This window comes from Sprattus sprattus, assembly GCF_963457725.1.
Source record: "Sprattus sprattus genome assembly, chromosome: 5".
In the NCBI taxonomy this organism is placed as follows: domain Eukaryota; kingdom Metazoa; phylum Chordata; class Actinopteri; order Clupeiformes; family Clupeidae; genus Sprattus; species Sprattus sprattus.
In genome coordinates this window covers 43965481-43984561 of record NC_137924.1, presented here as the reverse complement: position 1 = coordinate 43984561, position 19081 = coordinate 43965481, and the positions used below count along the sequence as shown (strand labels likewise).

Below are 19081 nucleotides of genomic sequence, written 5' to 3'. Positions count from 1 at the left end.
GGTTTTGAACTGAAAGTTAACTGTTTTGAACAGAGTATCTAAACATTGGTTAAAAAAAAAAATGCTGTAGTTGCACAGCGTTTTGCTGGTAGTGAACATTGAATGAGACAGGTATTCATGAATTTCGGAATATGTCATTGACTGCATTTGTATCTGCATAGGGGCAAGTATCCACAGTTTGGTTCACAAAGTCTACTGGTATGCTTGATGTGTAAAGTGTTTTCGGAACGTGTACATGGTATTGATACAAGACTTAAAATGATTGAAAAAAACTGTAATAGCAGGCTAAAATGGCTCTATTTTACTATGTTGAGAATACTTTACAAACATAAATGTACCACTAAATTCCCCGTACAAAGCACATGTCAGGAAATAAAGTAGACCTGTGCAAAAACTCCTGTGCCACAGGCCATTTGCTGACAAGTGATGTCAACATTATGTAAATTATGTACAGTTTTTCCATATTCTTTTTTCACCACTGCAGTGTAATGATTGCCAGCAAGCGTTGTGTGTAATGGTAGAGGAATTGTTGATTTTTTTTTTTTTGTCACTACATCAGCATCCCAAAGCGTTGTTCAGTCTTTTCTAGTCCACAGAGTAGGCTACAGTGTGGGCAAGAGCAGGAACAAGGAACAAATGTACATTAACACTTTTTTTAGTTTATTCACAATGATCTACCAGTCACTTGCCATTTAAATAATGCATTTAATCAGTATGTTTGCTGTTTGCAGTATGTATGTTTCAATTACAGATTCATACGTTGGTTGTTTTCTTTGCTCTTCCGTATTTTTTACATATATTTCAGTTGAACACAGTTCCTCATACCTGCAAAGCAGTGTTGGTACATGAGGAAATCAAGAACAGGAGGCAAAACAGAGCATTTCAGAGTTGCTGTTTTAAAAGGGATGCCAATACAAGGGATACGTTGATTTTTGTCACCCCAGTAGCAAGTATTATCATAAACCAATATGCTATTTGTAGTAAATAGGTCCCCTGTACATTTAGTTTGTTTTGGGCTTTCTTCAGAAGTACCTATTCTGGGTCTGTGATGTGAGTCTCTATGTGTTAACAGGGAGTTAACGCACAAGTTTTGTTTGTGTGTATCATGTCCGTTTCCTCGTCTTCCTTCTTCCTAGCCACAGAACCAACGTGTTCAGTACAACAGGATGTTGATTAATATGGGGCCAAAGGTCTCCTGTTTGTCCTGATGGCCTCTTTGCTGATTTAGGTGAGAGGCAAGCTCACCCACACAAAGGGCAAGATCCTTAAAATGAATCTCAGTGTCATCATGGCTTTCTGCAGAGTGGCCTCCAACTTCACTATTTCGATTTCCCTTGCAGGAGAACTATGCATGTTGGCACTCTCTGGACTCTGGGTGAGAGATCACCTATAAAAAGCAAAGATTATAATTTATTATAAAATTATAATTTAGATATTCCTAGAGTGCATGTGTCCAGGTGAATCAAGCAGAGATGCAGACCTGCAAATCATCTCATTAACACGCAGTTAGATTAGTCTTTTAAAGAAATTATAGCCTACATAGATTACAACTTTGATTATCTTGTGCAAATAGCCTGATCTGTGAATGTCATAAAATAATGTAGCACAATCTGGGATGTTGTGGCTCCATCTAACGGTGAGAAAGTAAAGATAGCAGTAACAATGAAGTAAACGAATTTGTGTTCTCTAATGAACTTCTGACCTGGCTTCTGAGTCTACAGTAATTGTATACATAATACTTATTGTTGGTAAAAGACTAAAAGAAAAATACTCTATTGCTGAACACCTATTCATAAGAGCCGCTGACACGATTTGTTTCCTGTCTTTTTTTTTTTTTTTTTTTTTTTTAAGATAGGGCGTGTTCTGTTATATTAGGCTATTCAGAAATCAAAGGTCACATAATAAAACAGTTAACATAAACCTGGGATGTGGAATCGTTTTATATGTAGCCAACTGTAATCTTATTGGCCAAGTGTTGACGGCCAAGTGATCACATGATAGAAACAGGAAACAAGATCATGGGTTTTGTGTACGGCGGTGTGGAAGGGTAAGTGATTGTCTTACATTAATAATAATATAAATTGTGTGGCGAGTGATTCAAGACGGCTTTTAGAGTAGCCTACTTACAGCAGTGTATTCATAGAACCGTTACTGTACGTGGTTGCTCTATCAAGAGACGACCAGTTTGAGGCAGTGTCGTGACTCGTGAGCTTAGTTCAGTGAAACTTAACGCTTAACACATCGATTGCTTTTCTTGTGCGCCAGTAGAAGAGCGGAGAGAAAAAGAAACGCGTGAACGCACTTGTTAAGTGATTGTCAAATCGACCTATAGTACAACTGAGTGTAAATCTGTCTTTGGGCAGCGGTGGAACTCACTCCATCGCACTCATCGTGTCTGACGATGGGAAGGTGCTTGCAAAGACCGACGGACCCAGCACCAACCACTGGGTGAGGCACACATTTCTCCATTTGTACAGTCTATCCACCGGTATATTCATGAATTGGTAGTATTATACCCCATGTAAGGCCACTTTTTTCAGTAGGAAAGGTAGGTTGCAAACAAAATGTAGGTTAGTCTTCAGTAGGCTACAGGAAATGTATTAAAAAGCAAAAAGGACTTGCCTACACATAGGGCGTTCAGCAATAATGTATGTAAAACTAATATTAAAATGAAACTATTTACACTCCTGTCCAGCTTGTTGGGGTGGATAAGTCCATTGAAACCATCAATGACATGATCCAGAAGGCCAAAGTTGCGGCAGGTCTGGATCCAAACACGTCCCTCCGGGCACTGGTAAGTCTTAACTTTATGACTTAAATGAATCTGTAGACCCTTTGTAAATGGAGGTCCTTGTCAATGTTGAGGAATTAGATGATCTCATATTCTCTTCTTCAAGTTCAAGTTCAAGTTTTTTTATTTGTCACATACAATACATTGAAGTGAAATGTAATAGGGTATATGCTTCACACATGCTCTTCATGTGTGCACCTGATAAACCTCCACAGGGCATGTCTTTAAGTGGCGGGGAGCAAAAAGACGCCATTCAGAAGCTCATAGACGAGATGCAGCAAAGGTTTCCAAAGCTAAGCCAGAGCTATTACATCACCACAGATGCCATCGGGGCCATCGCGACTGCCAGCGACCATGGTATGGAACCTGGATTCTTTAGAACATCTTAATTCAAGGCTCCCAGACATTGAACAAATGCTTGCTCCATAAACTACCTCATTTTGGAATCTAACCTTGAATCAGACTCCAACCAGCATACAAGCACAGGATAGAATAAAAAAAAGTTTGGTTTTGATTTGATTTAAACCAATCTAGACCTTCAGTTGTGATGCTGTGCTGCTCCCACAGGTGGCGTTGTAGTGATCTCTGGAACGGGATCAAACTGCAAGCTGGTGAACCCGGACGGCTCCGAGGTGGGATGCGGAGGCTGGGGCCACTTGATGGGCGATGAAGGGTCAGGTAACCATGGAAACTAAACCATAAGCTTAAAGCATTGTTTGTGCCTCATCACCCTTTGATCAAAACAAAGTGCCGTACCAAAGTTAGCAAGCTACGTAAAGGTTCTACCATTAATCTACCTTTTATGTGTTTCATTTAGCTTTCTGGATTTCCCATTTGGCTGTGAAAACAGTGTTTGATGCCAAAGACAACTTAGTCAGTCCACCTCATGACATTGCTTATGTTAAGAGGGCCATGGAGGAGTACTTCCAGGTAAATTGAGGAATAAGAAGGGGATGTGGCTTTAATCATTGTAACGGTAGTCAGTGGGTACAGTGCGTTGCAGTGAGTAAACCTCACTCGCTGTCACCTTAACAGACGTGCTCTTGACAGACGCTAGCACCCATGGGTTTCATTGCTAGCACATGATTGTGAGTTAGAGTCTGACGCGGGACTGTGCTTGTCCACAACACAGGCTATAGGAACATATCATTAAGTAGCGTGACATTGAGAAGTGTTCTCAATAGGATAGTATTTCAGTCTTTGTGGTTACCTGTAGGTGTCCGACTTGATGGGCATGCTTCCCCACCTCTACAGAACCTTCCAGAAGTCTCACTTTGCTGGATTCTGCAAGAAAGTAGCAGAAGGTAAAAGTATGATGCAGGCAATATCCTTCAGACCGTTGTTTAATAGACACCCATGATCCAGGTCGTACATCCCCACACTTTAGTAAGGATTCAGAGATTGTATTGCTTGTGTCATATGTCCTAGGTGCTGATGCCGGAGATGCCCTTTGCCAGCACATTTTAACGCAGGCTGGCAGAGTCCTGGCACAGCATATTGTTGCGGTCCTGCCCTGTGCCCAGGAGGTAACACTATTTAACCACCTTTCTCTGAGGTTAAACCCTTAACCACAACCTGTTCTATTAGCAGTCAGCAATAACTCATTGACTAAGGTTAATTTTCCTTGAAGCAGGACAGGATACAGTGACAGCCTGCATTCTGACAATATATACACATTTTAAGGACAATCAAACCATTGATCTTGCCACCAATCTCGGTATGTTGTCCAGAGGCACTTAGTAATGGGCACCAGGTGCATGTAGCCTCATGTATCTCCGCTGCTGTGGTCCCTGCAGGCTCTGTTCTCTGGGGAGCTGGGGCTGCCCATACTGTGTGAGGGAGCCGTGTGGGGCAGCTGGGAGCTGATGAAGGCTGGTGAGTTATCCTGTGCGTTTTTCAGCTGTATTACGCTGACTCCTTGTGAGCTGAAGGTTCGTTTGCATTTGGATTTTAGGTCAAATAAAGTGCAGGCAGTGAGGGTGGTGTCTTCAGCGGTCTGCCACAGTGCGCTTTGTACGTCAGACCACCTGCGTCACCACCAGACTTGTATCTTATTGAGATATCTGCACAGGCACAACCCGTACTATACAGTATGTGATACCGAGACTAGGCTCAGGATATGTTTATACCACATAATGAACCCTTTGAAATAAAATGACACGCATAACAGGAACCCATGCTGCCTGTGGTTTTCACACCGGCAGGTTTCACTGACGTATTGGCGCAGGCACAAGGTTGCAGTGGGGGCCATTTCCGTGGGTACAGCCTGATGACCCTGTGCCAGTCGTCTGCCCTGGGTGGTGCCAAGCTGGGTGCGCAGAACAGCGGTGCAGCACTTCCACTGGACTACGCTGCTAACGTCAACGTTTTCTACCAGCATAGTTTTACCAACTAGTAAAAATAAGGGACATAATCTTATCGAAATCAGTTAAATTACTGACTTTGACCAACAGTAAACATTCTCACCCTATGGAAAGCAATGACTGGGGGGGCTGCATAGAATTTCATTGTAATCATTTTGACTGAGTAATCACCTGACCCGATGAGTATGCCATTTCACCCCTGGATCTCGTTCCTTATTAAGGGGCTGGTCATATTATACATCAATTGATCATGAAACAATATGAAGTGATTTGCAACAAATCTGAAACAGTTTGTGTTGATATTATTATGCTTTTTAAAGTATTTTTGTATTTCTTGAAATGGATGTCAGCTCAAAGTGATACTGTTGTAAAACAATGATCACTTTAAAGATTTTATGTTTTTTTTATTAGTAGTATTCAGCTGTTTTGAACATTGATATGCCAATTTGGCCTAATGGGATACCTCCTTTTCAGATAATAAGTCTCATCAACAACAAAACAACTTTTCTTCTAATAAACAGTTTACATCACTTTTGTGGTTGTTTAATAGGGCACAGGTGGCTTTGGCTTCAAAAGATTCCATAAAAGCAAGGAACAGTTACTGGAAAATAACTGCTTGTCTAGAATGGCAATATCATGATAGAATGTTATGACATCATGACTTGTGGCCAAACATCAAGGCCAGTCACAATAGGCAGCCAGTCCAAAGCATTGTGACATCATTGCACTAATATTCTATTCCGGCCTAGAGGGTAAAGTGAAGGCCACTTTATATCAAACAGACCTGAGCTGGACATCTCCATACTGGAAGTGCAACACGTAAAAGACTCAGACAGCCTATAACAGCAGTCACAACTGACTACATGAATTCCACTTTGAGACAATGGAAGGTACTGTGTGAACTTTATTCACTCTGCTCATTAAGCCAGTAAAGGTATTTTAAGTGATACAGTAAGAGGAATTGTTCTGGAAGGTCCTTGTTAGAAGTTGTTACTACTGGACCTTTACAGTAGTCTGTAACTATTATTTATCCAAACAGACATAGTGGGATGTGCTTTAAGAATATGAGGATCAGTTAGTACACAGTGCAAGTCGTACGTATTCAGAATACAATTGAGTCGTTTGCAGATGCAAAATTAACTGTTTTCTGATTTAAATATCTAATTGTCTCACTCACAATATCCTGTACAATTAAAGTCTGAGAAGAAATTTTCAAAAAAGTGAGTGGTCCCTGTCCGGTGTCCTCCTACCTCTCTCTGTTCCTACTCATATTCTTTCTCGGTTCCGGTCTCTGTTCTATCTTGTCTACCCTCTCTCTCTCTCTCTGGTCCGTCGCTTCATGGTCATCCTCAGCCAGGTGGGATGATGCAGAGCACCCAGAGGGCCGACTATAAGCCCTACACGGAGGCTTCACTGCAGGTCTACCAGTTCCGCTGCCAGCCCAAAAAAAAGCCCAGCCCACACTCCACTCCCCCGCCTAAGGTAAGGGTGGTAGTCATATGCGCGCACACAGAGATGGGCAAAAATACATCAAAATGTATTTTGATACAAAATACAAAATACCCCTCAAATAAATGTATCAAAATAAAATACAAAATACTGTTGCCAGAAAATGTAACAAAATACAATACATGTATTTTGTATTTTTAAAATACAGGAAATACTTTTTCTGAATTTTCAGTTTTCTCACAATTTGGTATAGCAGAACATTCAGGTTTGGGCTATTCAGTGGCGTAACGTAGTAACCACGGGGCCAGGTGCAGGCTATTATGATGGGCCCATGTCAGTGGTTCCGTATCCTTTTTTTCATGTTTGTAACCGCCGCCACAGGGCTCTCATTGCAATCTCTATGGCTTCCGGGAGGGCTATCCCCACCGTGCTTTCGTCATACGTAATTGCCAGGTAAGGACTAGGACGCGATCTGGCACTCCGCGCCTGGGCGAGACTCTCCACTTTGTGAATGAGGCGCGCCTCACCTAGGACGCGATCTGGCGCTCCGCGCCGATGATACTCTTTTTAAAGATCTTAGCCTACTAAAAACGTTGTTGAGACTCTTACTAAAGATCTTACTCATTCTCACAGAGACAAAACAATACACGTAGCCTACTATAAACGTTGTTGAGATTTGTATTAAGTTGAAAGTCGGTAACAAAACAGAGACAAATAGCTACACGTCAAGCAATGTCATTTATTTCCTAAAATACGTTTTACGACTCCAACTTACATTACCACTGCACACTCACAACCTTACAGATAACGTATAGAAGTTGTACTAGCATTTGTATTCAAGGTTTATACTTTAATCTACTAAAGTACTCACCGTTTAACAATACAACTTCCACAAGTTACAGATTATCTTTGATAACATTGACCCCCACATGTGATTGACAACACTGGTGCACACATGTGACATCACACAGATAAATGACCGTGTAGCTATTTGTTTTGTCTCTGTGAGAATGAGTAAGATCTTTAGTGCGAGTCTCAACAACGTTTATTGTAGGCTAAGATCTTTAATAAGAGTCTCATGTGCGCCCGGGCCCCTGCCTCTATGCAATGCGGCGCGGAGTGCAAGATCGCGTCCTAGGTGAGGCGCGCCTCATTCACAAAGTGGAGCGTCTTGCCCAGGCGTGGAGTGCCAGATCGCGTCCTAGGTGAGGCGCGCATCATTCACAAAGTGGAGAGACTTACCCAGGCTCAGAGTGCCAGATTGCGTCCCGGACCTTAGCTCTAATTGCGTATAAGGACATCACACGGCTTTCATCAAGTCACGTTGTGTCAAGATGGCTAACGTTCAGTGCAACAACTCGATTTGCTCTTTGAAAGAACCTCCTTTAAGTCGGTGTACTAATGAAGATAAATTGACAAGGATCAAGACAGCTTTCTAAGTTTTCGACCACAACCCTGTTTTGTGAAAAAAATTGATTTAACATGAGTCAATGAGAGAGATCTGGGGTGATTTCCTTTTCGCCCCAAAAAGGGGCGGGCCATAAGAAGCAACAGCTTTGGCAAATTGACTGATTCGACAATGACATTCAGAGGCAGATCAGATGGTCTCATGGTAGAATCCGACAGAAAAAAAATCGCCTTCTGCCTAAACACTGGAGAAAGTAATTTGAGTATTTTAAATACAAAATTACTCCACTCTGAAGTATTTTGTTACAAATTACATTCAATTTTGTATCGGCCCTATCAAATACAAATTACAAAATACTCAAAAGCAAATTAACTTGTATTTCAAATAAAGTAATTGAAATACTGCCCATCTCTGCGCGCACAGTAGATAATCTGTTTAAAAAACAAGAAGACTTATCAACAGGGTTGATTAAATTCATGATTAAACAATGACTAACATACATTATTATCATGAATCAAAAGGGAATGGTAGGCAAGTTGAGCCTGTGTGTACCAAGCTGTCTTCAGAGGTAGGATGGATCCATAGCCCAAACTAATGTGAAATGATAAAGATGTCTTGAATATCATGCACGAGGTTTGAGCAGACAACAGGGATAAGATTTGTTTATGAATTCCTCTGCACTGCATAAGGGAACGGTGGCCCAGTGTTAAATAGACTATGCTAGCAGACTAACTAGCTTACAACAACATAGAACATGACAATGGAATCAGTTTCAGCACTGAAAGACAAAAATACCATCCCACCTGGGAAAAGATTTGTTTTGTTTCTCAGAAAGGGTTATTAGTTGGGCAATACAATTTCCCTCCTTACATAAACAGGAAGATGGTGCACTTTTCTCCCTTTTCCTGCGTCAGTCCATCTCTTCCTCTTCCTCTTCAGTGTGCACACACCAACCAGTATCCGCCCGCAGCTTCAGGTTTCTCTGTGGCTAGTAATACAGATTTATCCTTGTTGTCATTTTATACCAATTCAGAAAGACATCAGATTTAGAGGTACACCTGCCTTTCCCTTTGAGAGTCACTTTCATAGCTGACATTTTGGAAGTTCATCAAAAGTACTTAGACCTCTTAAATCTGAAGTCATCTATCCATCCATCAACACGTGTTATTCAGGTTTTAGTCTGCCAACAGTCTGTGCCCAACACACACCCATTATTCTCCATTCCTTTCAGAAACATTTTCCCTGTTTGTGTCTTTTAGATAGATGAGGAGACCTGGGCCAAGTACCGCAAGTACTGCTACCGGACCACCAACAGTAACTATGGATCCTCCTCTTTCACTCAGGTAATCACTTAATGACAAAGATGGCGGTCTGAGATGCTTAACAGATATGTATTTAAGATTATTGTTATCGCTGTTCTATTACAAATCATTTGTATTGATGGGGTCTTATTGCAGAAAGAGTGCAATTTGTTCTCAGTTTTGCATAGTTACAGAAGTTATTGAATTTCACCTTCCTTCTTATATGGTCACAGAAAGGCATGTTGTCATGTTAATTCAAAGTAAATGTGTATCCTCCAACCAGTTCTTGGAGACAACAATAGCATTAAGCTAGATCTACATTTATTTTCACTCACAGAAGGGGAAGTCCCTAGTGGTCTCTGTACTGGAGAAAGACCCAAAGCCTGTGCCTCCTGTGCCTCCTAAGGCAAAAAAGGACCGAGGGACCCTCTCGACTGTGAATGGGAAGCCCTCTGCCACTCCCCCTCAAACAGAGTGCCAGGACACCCCTCTGCTCCCTCCCGAGGGGAGCAAATTGACTGCTGGATCCTCCCCTTCCGCCACCTCCATGTCCCACACCTCGTCCTCCCCCACCACCAGCTCGACTGCCAGCCCCCCATTAGCATCAGCCTCCACGCCCACCCGCACCTCCTCTTCAGCCAAGCTTTCCCTCAGCCCCACCATCAAACAGGCACGGAGGTCAGACATCACCGTCTCAATGGAGGCGGCACCAGTTGCCAAGGACACCATGAAGGCCACGGACAAGCTGCCACAAATTGGCAGTGGAGAAGGTAAAGTAGGGAACGTAATCTCACACAGGTTAGATATCATGGTTGTTACTCCACAGATCATTGATCCCCCACAGTAACCCATCGATAGCAAGCGGTGACTCATCGCAACCTTCATCTTTCATTTCCAGCTTGGTCAAATTGTCGGAAGAACCGTTTGACAGATGTATGGTTACCCTAAGCCCCCATGAAAGTTATTTAGGCCTTGCCCATATCATTACCGAATAGCTACTGACAGATAAACCCACAGCAATAATAATATCAAAGGTATACTGAGCAATTTGGCAAAGACATCCAACCCTACCGACTATAAGATTGCATAAATCATTTATAATAGACCAAAGCCATGCGGCAGCTGGATATACACTACATATCAGTGTCAGCCATCTACAACAAGATCAGAAGAAACTTGTAAGCGAGAGCATTAGTGCACATCTCTGGGTAATGTGGTCTGTCTGTAAATGCATTAGCTGGGGAATTGAAACAGTTTGAGGAGGAAGTAGCGGAGATGGAGATTATGAGTCACGGCTGACCCCCTGAGGGCCTCCAGTGATGACACTGCACTCTGGAGACGAGCTTGTGCGTCGAGTCCCACAGATAACACAAGTTCGCCAGAGAGGCAAATAGTAGCTTGAGTTATTGGTTCTTTCCATCAAGTGCTAGGACTGCTCGGACTTAAGTAACATTGTTTTGATCCCTCACTCTGCAGTGAAAACGACAGATATAAAAACTGTTTGCTCACTTTAAGAATAAAAGGCATTTGCTATTTCTGCCCCTTCTTCTGCCGGTGTTGTTTAGGTGCTGTGTTGCAGCCTCAGGAATACGCAGACAAGCCCAAGATGACCACCTATGAGGAGTTCCTGCGGGAGATGTGCGGCACAGACCGCCAGACGCGTCTGCTTAATCAGCGCCTCGCTTCACAGACCACCTCCACCCTCGAAGGTACTACATGTATCTCTCTTACTCAGCCTCTTGCCTAACTCACAAACACAAGTTGATGTTGCTGGAATTTGCTGTCTTCCTGCTTCTTTTCTGACTTAATATGCAATATTCACCAGATGCAGTAAGTCAGTCTCAAACTCTACATTTCCATTGAAATGAAAGCATGAAGGGGTTCAAGCCAACTAGCCACACGTACTGCAAGCAGCATGTTATTGTGTTTGGAGACATGGGTTAGTATTGCCCTATATGATGTCTGGATTTAAATCAGATCACAGACCAAGAGTAAATGTGAGTTATTTGACCCTGGACCAGGTTACAAGCAGTGGGTTAAGGAAATGAAGGTGTGGATTTGCAAATACTCTCGTGATCCTGACAACTACCACTAGGGGGGGTGCATCAATGCAGTTTACCTTTAGAAAACAGGTGATAGGTGCTTGAGCTTACATTGATTGTAGTTGTGTATTTGTTTTATGTCCATTCTGTAGGGATTCCTGCGGAGTACACCACCAAATACAGCCTCCAGAAGGACAACAGGCCCATCAGCTCGAAGCTCCCTAAACCCAAAATAAAACACAGGTACCCTCTCTTCCTGGACTTCAGGAAATTGTCAAGTCAATGACACAACATTCAGCTAGTGACATGGCTAGAAGCTTCCTAACCAAACAGTAACAATTAGCACCAACTCACACGAGTTGGGGGATAAAACATAATTAATGTGAATGAGATGTACTCATAGAATATAAATCAATTTAAACTTCATCATTTCCCCACTGCTGTTTAAACATGGTGCCATCGTTCCCTATTCCAGGCATCTGTGCTTTGTGACGGAGTATGCGGATAAGTTTGGTTTCCTGCAGCGGGCGTTTCCTCCGAGTACCTGCAACAACTTCACCCCTGCCACAGTGGCGCGTCCTTGGGTAGCCATCCAACACACGGCAGCACCACGAAGGATCATGTGCTCTGAATACATGTCTAGCTACTGCCACCCAGTAAGGACAAAACAATACATAGGCATATAGGCATGCGCGCACGCACGCACACACATTTGAGTAACTGTTGTTGCTCAGGGAGTAGATGTTTTTTTGTGGGTGGCAATCAAATGCAAAACATTTCATCATATAAGTGGACGTTAGGGAAGCTTTCAAAAAGGTATTTTACCATGATACATACAGCAAACAGTGCAAAACCACACTGTACATGAAATATTAGCTCTGAACTTTGAAGCTTATGTGTGCATCATTCACATGGTATTTTACTAAATTAATACTTTTTAAAGAATACTCACAATGTCATTCTAGCACATTTTTGCTAACTTACATGCAGAGTGGATACTGCATCAAATAGGGAACTCCTTTCCATAGCTGAGCTAACTTTATAACTGGGGGGGGGGGGTTATGAATGCATTGTTTGTGTTGAAAAGTATGCCCTCCTTGGTGAGATGATGTAAGGTTTCTGGCGTGTCAGTGATGTGCTAGTCCAGACCTATAATTAGACATCCATGTTAGGCATCTCCCTATTAATCTAGGCAGTGTGCCACCAAGAGTCAGAGGAAAGGTGCAAACTGTGACGCAAGAATTGTCGTGGGGGTTGGGGGGAAAATCTAACAAAATGTAGTTTTGCAGTCTCCAAGCTTATTGAAGTCTGACTGCAAATACAATTTGACAAACGTGCAGTAAGTACCCTGTCAAAATCAAACCCAATTGTTGGTGCCAGTGGTGATGACAAATGTCTTTTCTTACCCAGAGCACCATGTCCAGGCCAAAGACATGCTGAATCATGAGACTCTTCACCTAGATGCTGATGGACCTTCTCCACAACCATCACCACTGCCATCATCTTCAGAACAGACAAGACCATCATTACCAAGACTATTAAGTTCCAGCGATGTATTTTACATAAATAAAATCTAGGCCTCTCAACTTGGAATATCAACATCAACTGGCGAGCACTGCAGTTTATATTTATAGTTTACACTTCAATCAATCAATTAATTAATTAAATCAATCAGCAGTGTTATTCATCAGAAGTGAAAACACACCCAACAGTTTGATCCGCTGAGGGCATGACCGACATTACAGTGCAAGCGATGGGCCATTGGCCAATCGCTTTACCACGATGCAGCTGTTCAAAGTAAACTTTCCAATCAACTGAAACAAGTAATGTTTAGTCGCTAATTAAGATTCCTGGCGCACTGCCGGGATGGGAAATGGCCTCTGGGGAAGTTTCATATTATGGACTGATGTCCTGAAATAACAACAGCGGAGTGCACAGGGCCCGGACGTGCGTGCATCAGAGGTGTCTGGAGGAGGCCGAGGGGTTTTCCGGCCAGGAATGGCATCACAGTCTGAGCACTCGAAGCTGGAACGTTCCTGGAGATCAGGGCGATGGTGGTTTTGGAAAGTGCTGCGGTTGACGGTGCATTTGAAGAGCAGTGCTCTCCACTCAGGTCTTCACAACACGTGCAAGATCATTTACCTGTGTATTCTCTACAATACTTAAACATTAAGGTCATCCTGTCAGAAACTCCACATAGAACAAATAAGGTACATTCATGTCACTCTCCTCGTACTCTCTTTGGATGTGGTTTCTAAAAGGTATACAAAGAAAACACATGTAGTTACTACACACAATGCTTAGATATCAGAAAAAAATAGCACTGAAAATGTACCAAAAGCATGACAAACAGGACAGGTCAAATGTTGATAATGCCAACACCATTCATCAATTGGATGTATGGCTTGTATCGTATTATACCTTGTATAATTAGGTAATGGTCAATCAGACTGGTGAAGTATTGAGGATGACTTGACACAGTAAGTGAACTTTTATGGTGTTCAAAAGGTGAAATGTTTGTGGTTTTAATTATCCAAACATTCAATACTGTTTAAGTCATTACCTGGCTTTTGTGACAACAATGACTTAACATGGTCTTTGATCCAGGATTTGACTTGATATACTGTACAGACTCTTCAAGACACAAGTAATAAAACAAAAATGACGATACAAAATCACCTGCGCTTTTCAACTTTTATTTGTCTTTTTTTCTTCATTTTTTGAAATGAATTTTCATTCTTTTTTTGTCAGGATTTCAACTCAAATCAAAATGCGATTCCATGGGAATTCTCCCAAAGCCTTTCCTTATCAATCCGCCCACATCAAGAGGCCAACCAACGAAACACTTTCAAACAAACATCCAATCACCTGACCCCCTTCCCTTTCCTCTCCCGCCCCAACCGCCTGGCCTAACGACCAAACATCGGACACGGCAACTTGAGACGGACATGACAACTTTCTCCCGAAGAAAAAGGACAAAAACAAAAAAGAAGGGAAAAAAGGGAAAAACAAAAAAGAAAGAAAGGAAATAAAAGGGGGAAAAAAAACAAAAAAAAAACCCACTGAAGAACATGAAACCCTGATTGAGCAAATACTGCTATACCACAAAGACTAACATGATCTGTCTTTTTTTTGGTTGTTATGTTTTGTTTTTCTGAACTCATAAAAGCGCGAGAGGAAGAAAGTAGAGAGGCTGAAATAAGAACGATCTACTCCAGAGGGGGATGTAGATAGTGTGGCTCCAAAACAAACAAACAAACAAAACAAAAAAGCTCCGTTGGCCACTGTTCCCCTTTGTATTTTTTTTAAAACTCATATCGAACAGATCTTGGGTGAAGAAAAAGAAAGAAAGAAAAAAAAAAAAAAAGGCTTACAGACGAGGTTCCCGCCCAACGCCTCCCCATCCAAGGCCCATCCAAGGCATCCCCCCAATAGCATCATCAGCTGCCCCCCCATCCCCATTTCTCAAAACAAGTGTGTGTGTTTGCATGTGTGTATATGCATGTGTGTGTGTGTGTGTGTGTGTATGGCCACGGTAACCGTAGTCACAAGAGTCTCTGAGTGTGTGGGGGTGTGTGTGTGTGTGTGTGTGTGTGAGGGTGGGAGGGGGACCCTCTAATATTTCACTCCCGGGACAAATTCCTTCGCCTCCGGGTTCAAGCTGCTCTTGCGCTGTGAGGAGACAGAGAGGAGAAGAAAAGAAAAAAAGAGAGAAAGAAAGAAAAATATTAGTCTCAGGTCCAAAGCATTGTTCCACTATTTGGTAACCACTGGGATTCCAGCCAGGTGAATTAACACTAAATCCAATCTGAATTCCGTCATGGGAGTCCTGTGATATCTGCGGTGATGAGGAAAGAATAGAATCTTGACATGGAATGCAGCTGAACTCTGGGCTATGCTGAAGGCATGCGTTTTGATAGAACCACCCCAAACCGAGCACTTTGCACTGGACGTTCCTCCCCACCACCACAAAACTGCCTGCACGATTGCACGTCCCCTTCTGAGATCTAAGCCCAGATGTATGGGCATTAACCCTGGCTCATCTGCCTATATATCCACCAATATTCAATCAATCAAAATGCATATGCATATGCCTTATTTCATGCTCTCAGGTCGATATTTCTAGTGAGGCCCATCCTCTCCCCAAACAGTGCGGTGAAGCGGTCCGAGACCGGAGCTCACTCACCGCAATCTCCTCCGAGTTGCCGTCGTTGACTGACAGGCCGTTGAGCTGCTGCTGGATCTGGCCCACCGAGGGAAGGTCCCTCGCCGGGATGAACCAATCTTGGTCTTCCTCGTCCAGCATCTCCTGGAAACAGCGCTCAAGGAACTCCTGCTCCAACAACTCCTCCTCCACCTGACAGTGAGGGAGAGGGAGAGTAGTGGGAACGGAAATGGGGAGAGAGGGAGGGGACCAAACAAGGTGAGGGAGGAAGAGGAAGGGAGGAGGGAGAAGACATATATTGCGAGGGATTCATTACTTAGAGCTGGCTGCAGAGAAGCTACAGATGAACCACCCTGATTGTGCACACATTTCAGACTTGGATTTCACATTTTTCAAAACATTTCACTCGCACTCGCAGGCTCTCCTCATCATCCTGTCCCTCTCCGATGCATACAGACAGTCTCAAAAACACACACATGTTAATGTTTTATGTTCACTCACTCTTCTCCCGCATCCTACAGTAACACACACAAAGCACACTATACAAACACAGAAATTCCTCTAACTGTACTGGGCAAGGCCAGTTAGCATGCCTGGAGTGTAGGGCTGCCGCGATTAGTCGATGTGGTCGACGGTAAAAATGCGTCGGCATCAATAATTTAAGTCGATGCATCTTTTTTTTATTTTATGAATTTACCTTTTCAATTTCTAAAACGCTTCAGTTCAGTATAACGAATGTGCGTCTTCCGTATCACTACGTAATTGCTGCGTGCCTGACGTCAGTCTTTTTTGGCACCAGTCATTGGTCGCCTTCAGTCAACGCTTCAGTTTTTGAAAAATCATAGCGGTTGCAGCGGAGTCCGACTTGGTGGGTAAAGAGACGGAATCTACACGTTTCCAAAGACCAAAGGCGTCAAAAGTATGGGAGTTTTTCAAACAAGCACCTAACAAAAGAGTGGTTTGTGCACTCTGCAAAGTGTCGATGGCTTATCACAGCAGCACCACCGCTATGCGCAAACACCTCAAACGAAAACATACAGGCGCCGTTGTGGACGATGGACCGCCAGAAAAGCCAGTATTGTCTATTCATGTTTATTAAATTTGCCGTAAGTTTAAATATCTTTAGTCATTGTAGCTGCTAAATACACGCATTATTAAAGCCATAAAGTTGTCTGCCTGCGACCTTAGAATTTCCATTGAATACGTTTTTACGTTTTAAATAACAGAAAATGTGTATGCTAGATCTGGGCTTATTTTACGTTGATTGACGGTGCCAGTGTTTGTTCGTGCTTGTTGAGAATGTACTGTATCGAAATATTTTATTTCTGCCATTATTTGAAGCACATTAGATAACAATAGATAACATTTGAATAATTGTGATCAATACAGTTAAAAGGTGTAAGTCAAAGGAACATAGGAAATATTACTGTCTTCATTATTACATGGTAAATAGTAATGAGTTAAATTTTGAGCTGGACACACTTACACTTTAAACATGTTGCACTTTTACTTTAAGGGGTTTAATAGAAAGAACATTTCTTTTGGAGTTGTGCTGCTGACTTATAACAAGTCCTCTTTTTTATTTTTTATTTTTATCATGTTGGGAGTTGCTAGTTTAAACTTGCAGTTTTGCACTTTAATATGTCAGCCTTTGGTTACATTTTGTTTTGTGCTGCATTATGTAAAAATAAAATGAATGAACTGAGCTGAATTTTTATTTATTTATTTTTTTGGGAGGAAAATTAATCGTTTAGATTAATCGACTAATCGATAAAACAGTCTATAGATTAATCGATAGAAAAATAGTCGTTAGTGGCAGCCCTACATGAGTGTGCTTGTTTTTATGTGTGCGTGCGTTTACTCACCTGCCGATTGTACTCTTCCTCGTTCTCCATCCACATGTACTCCGCAAAGGGGTTGGACCCCTCCTCTGAATGCCCATTGGCTACCGGCTCCTTGCCCTCCTTCCCTGGGGCGCCGCCGCCCCCCGGCGTCTTGGCAACCTCTGGCCCACTCATCTCAGCTGGCTCTGCGGGAGAAGAGACCAGCACATCTTGACATGCATATTTTACTGTCAACACACGCACGCACTTTCAACATGCATTTTCAACTCATATTAATGCACTTCAACCACAAAAAGGGAAAAATCAAGATGGCCACCATCATTTTTTTTGCAATGACGTCTCCATGCAACATGTCCTTTTGAAAATACCGGACAGGCTTACAAAACAGAACCTGCAAACAAACACAGGCCTCAAACAAGCCTGCTCCCTAACAAGACCTAGCTGCCTGAAAGAAGAACAGACTCGGTGTGTTGGGTGTGTGTGTGTGTGTGTGTGTGTGTGTCAACAGACTTGTGAGGTTAGCATTCCTCTTAAACACCTTGGGGAAACCACAACCTCCATTCAGGTTGGAAACAAAACCCTTCACTTCATCAACAGGCTGCACTGTCCTCTACAGATACAAGAGCATGCCTACACTTGCGCAATCAAACAAACAAACACAAATACAGACTATCTCTCTCTCTCGCTTTCTCACACACACACACACACACACACACACACACACACACACACACACACACACACACACACACACACAGCGAGTAAACTCTATATTGGTGATGGGGTCAGTGTGACCACAGACCTCACACAGCAAATCAGGGCAATCAGCAAAGACACACCCAGAGACAAGGCCACACATTAGCCGATGATCAGGCTGGACTGGTGCCTGCTGGCCTCTCCAGTCAGTCTTGCTCCCCTCTATGGGGCATTTCCACTCTCCAAAGTGCATTTGCTTTCCCATGTCCCCTTCCAAAGTCCCTCACCGACACAGATGCATGGCTTTCTTAATGTTCAGCGGTTGGTCTCATGGCTGTTCCATTTAGTCATTCTCTTCTTCATAATCCTGCGTGCCATGATTGCAAATGCTTCCTGCTTGAGTAGGCCAAAGGCTACTTGGCAGAAAGTGTTACTGTAGGTAACCACATATTGCAAAGAGCAATACATGTTATTTAACAGAGGTCCTAAGGAGTCAAGCCTGAAGCAGCAATAAGGAGTTTTGGCCAAAGCCTTACGAGCACCAACAACAGCACAGTTGGCACTGTTAAAAGGCTTGCTAACGTGCTAACTTGTGTCTTTGGGCGATATAGATGGCGGGGTCCTGCTTAAATGCTTATTTTTAGCACTTTCGCAGGGTCGTCTGACCCAACCACAGAACTCCATGGTGCATAACCCAGGCAGCTATTTGGACTAACAGGTGTGTTTATCAGTCCTTCATGTGATAATACACCATGAAAATGTATTTGATGAACAAACCAATCGCTGCTTGTAAAAACATGCTTCAAAAAGTGGGAATTTGGGGCGCAAGCCGATAAGCCCCCCATTTACGGGCTTCATTGCCCCGCGTGGACACAGGTTCAAGTCTGGCCTGATGTGGTTTTCCAGTCCTATCTCTGATGTGGTTTTCCAGTCCTATCTCTTTCCAGTCCTATCCCCACCTCTTCTCAGCCTCGCTTCCTGTCATAACACTTCACTGTCCTGTCCAAATAAAGGCATTAAAA

The 19081-nt window shown here is 42.8% G+C and overlaps 2 protein-coding genes across 4 annotated transcripts in view; one reads left to right on the top strand and one right to left on the bottom strand.

The window, feature by feature from the left end:
- Window positions 1-1994: 1994 nt before the first annotated feature.
- On the top strand, window positions 1995-5684 carry nagk (N-acetylglucosamine kinase; the record flags this gene model as incomplete). Its single annotated transcript, XM_080840014.1, has 10 exons — window positions 1995-2047; window positions 2364-2448; window positions 2696-2794; window positions 3007-3148; window positions 3359-3469; window positions 3609-3721; window positions 4008-4095; window positions 4220-4317; window positions 4588-4666; window positions 4996-5684. 10 exons carry the CDS (start codon window positions 1995-1997, stop codon window positions 5184-5186), a joined length of 1059 nt encoding a protein of 352 aa, XP_080696140.1. The 3' UTR covers window positions 5187-5684.
- An 8350-nt stretch (window positions 5685-14034) lies between these two features.
- The window catches only part of LOC308364981 (polyadenylate-binding protein-interacting protein 2B-like), an 18510-nt gene continuing 13463 nt past the window's right edge, over window positions 14035-19081 (bottom strand). For all 3 annotated transcript variants that reach the window (XM_080838275.1, XM_080838276.1, XM_080838277.1), the window contains 3 exons: window positions 17385-17548; window positions 15541-15711; window positions 14035-15026 (listed from right to left, as the gene is read on the bottom strand). In XM_080838275.1, coding sequence (XP_080694401.1) covers window positions 14970-15026; window positions 15541-15711; window positions 17385-17548 — 392 coding nt within the window. In that variant the 3' untranslated portion in view covers window positions 14035-14969. The remainder of the gene's footprint in view (window positions 15027-15540; window positions 15712-17384; window positions 17549-19081) is intronic.